The 1,513-nt window shown below is 33.3% G+C and overlaps 1 protein-coding gene across 3 annotated transcripts; it reads left to right on the top strand.

Annotated features, from left to right (window-relative positions):
- The first annotated feature begins 741 nt into the window (after window positions 1-741).
- Window positions 742-1,513, top strand: LOC110414195 (glu S.griseus protease inhibitor-like). Of its 3 annotated transcripts, none has more exons than XR_002444990.2 (2): window positions 742-807; window positions 923-1,257. XR_002444990.2 is itself a non-coding variant. In XM_021425268.1 (2 exons), exons 1-2 carry the CDS (start codon window positions 792-794, stop codon window positions 1,321-1,323), a joined length of 216 nt encoding a protein of 71 aa, XP_021280943.1. In that variant the 5' UTR covers window positions 742-791; the 3' UTR covers window positions 1,324-1,513. The 3 variants fall into 3 exon arrangements, 2 of the variants coding, with proteins under 2 accessions (XP_021280943.1, XP_021280946.1); XM_021425268.1 differs by having other exon boundaries at window positions 1,124-1,513; XM_021425271.1 differs by having other exon boundaries at window positions 754-807; window positions 1,130-1,513.

Below are 1,513 nucleotides of genomic sequence, written 5' to 3'. Positions count from 1 at the left end.
TAAATATTTATTTAGTCAATTTTTTTATTAAAAACAATAAAAATATCCATCAAATTTAAATAATTCCTTGACTAGCCCACTATTCCGATCTTGCCCACTTGTGATTAATTACCTAATCCTCATCCCAATTTTTCTGCATGCCTAGAACTAACCTAAAGTGTTACTATTTAAAGAATTAACCTATAGTAACCATAAAATTATAAATATTTGTAGTGCACTTCTTTCTCCTTTCAGTTAAAAAATTAAATGAGGTGTCAATTTCAGTATATCATTACATAAATCCTTTCCCGTTTAGTTTTCATTTTTTTTCTCATTATTTTTATATTTCTTTAAAAGATTTCCTATATAAAAAATGTATATTTTTTATTAAAAGTATATATAAATAATGAAAATACAGCATCAATACGATCATTATTGCTTTATATGAAAACAAGATCATTGTTTTGCTGTTTGATAAAAGTGAATTTGTTTATTAAATCAGTATAAATGTTTGACAAATGTTTTGGCGCCTAAGATATCAAATTTATGAGTTGGCAAAACTCTTCAAATGCAACAAGTGTATCTATTTTCTTGTTAAACATGTCCGAGTTCAAAGAGTCAAAGCTTAGGAGAACATGCCAAAAGTCAAGACTTACTCATCTTTCAAAAGTCAAAACTTCAAACAAAGCGGCTGCCCATTCAAAAAACCCATATTTATAAATTCCCATGGCTCGCATCTATAAATGCCCATTTGCATTGGCTCTCAAATCACAGAACAGAGTGAAGCCAAGAGGTTATAAATTCCCAAAAAAATGTCGGATTGCAGTGGTAAGCAATATTTTTCTTTTTAGCTATAAGCTAGGAGGCATGATATTCGCTAAAGTCTTAAATCTATTTCTCACATTTCATTGTGTTGGTTGTTCATTTTGTGCGTGAAAATCAGAACACAAGCAACCGCTTATCATGTTTACGCATCTGGGTTTTGGTAGTAGAATTTTGAAGATTGAAGTTTGAAACTCCTGGTCCTGTCTGTCAAGATCACATGTGCCCACTCCCCAGTAGAAACTGCCTAGCACAAAAACAAATGTGAAAGCAATAAGTTATTGATTAATTGATTGTTTGAATTAATGTTTACTGACGTTAGATACAGGCAAGAGTTCGTGGCCAGAGCTGGTGGGAGTGAATGGGGAAGCGGCAGCAGCCATCATCGTACAAGAGAATCCAAAAGTTGGCGCTGTAATTGTGAAAGAGGGAATGATGGTGACCATGGATTTCCGTTGTGACAGAGTGCGTGTCTGGGTCGACAAGTATGGAATTGTGAAGCAGACGCCTCAAATTGGCTAACGCTACTGTTTGCAAGGATCAATAATGCAAAACGTTAACAAGCTCAGCTAGCAGTACTACGTACACTAATTAACATATGTCCACTTTGTACTATTTCAATAAGTTTACCATTGATTGTTAATTTGGAGTGCATCAAAGCTGAACTAGCATTAATGTAACATTGACAAGTGTAAAATAAATTACTTTGTAT

Source organism: Theobroma umbraticum, unplaced genomic scaffold (assembly GCF_002168275.2).
Source record: "Theobroma umbraticum cultivar Fairchild unplaced genomic scaffold, ASM216827v3 scaffold_4.1, whole genome shotgun sequence".
NCBI classification, from domain to species: domain Eukaryota; kingdom Viridiplantae; phylum Streptophyta; class Magnoliopsida; order Malvales; family Malvaceae; genus Theobroma; species Theobroma umbraticum.
This window is presented reverse-complemented; position numbering and strand designations above follow the sequence as displayed.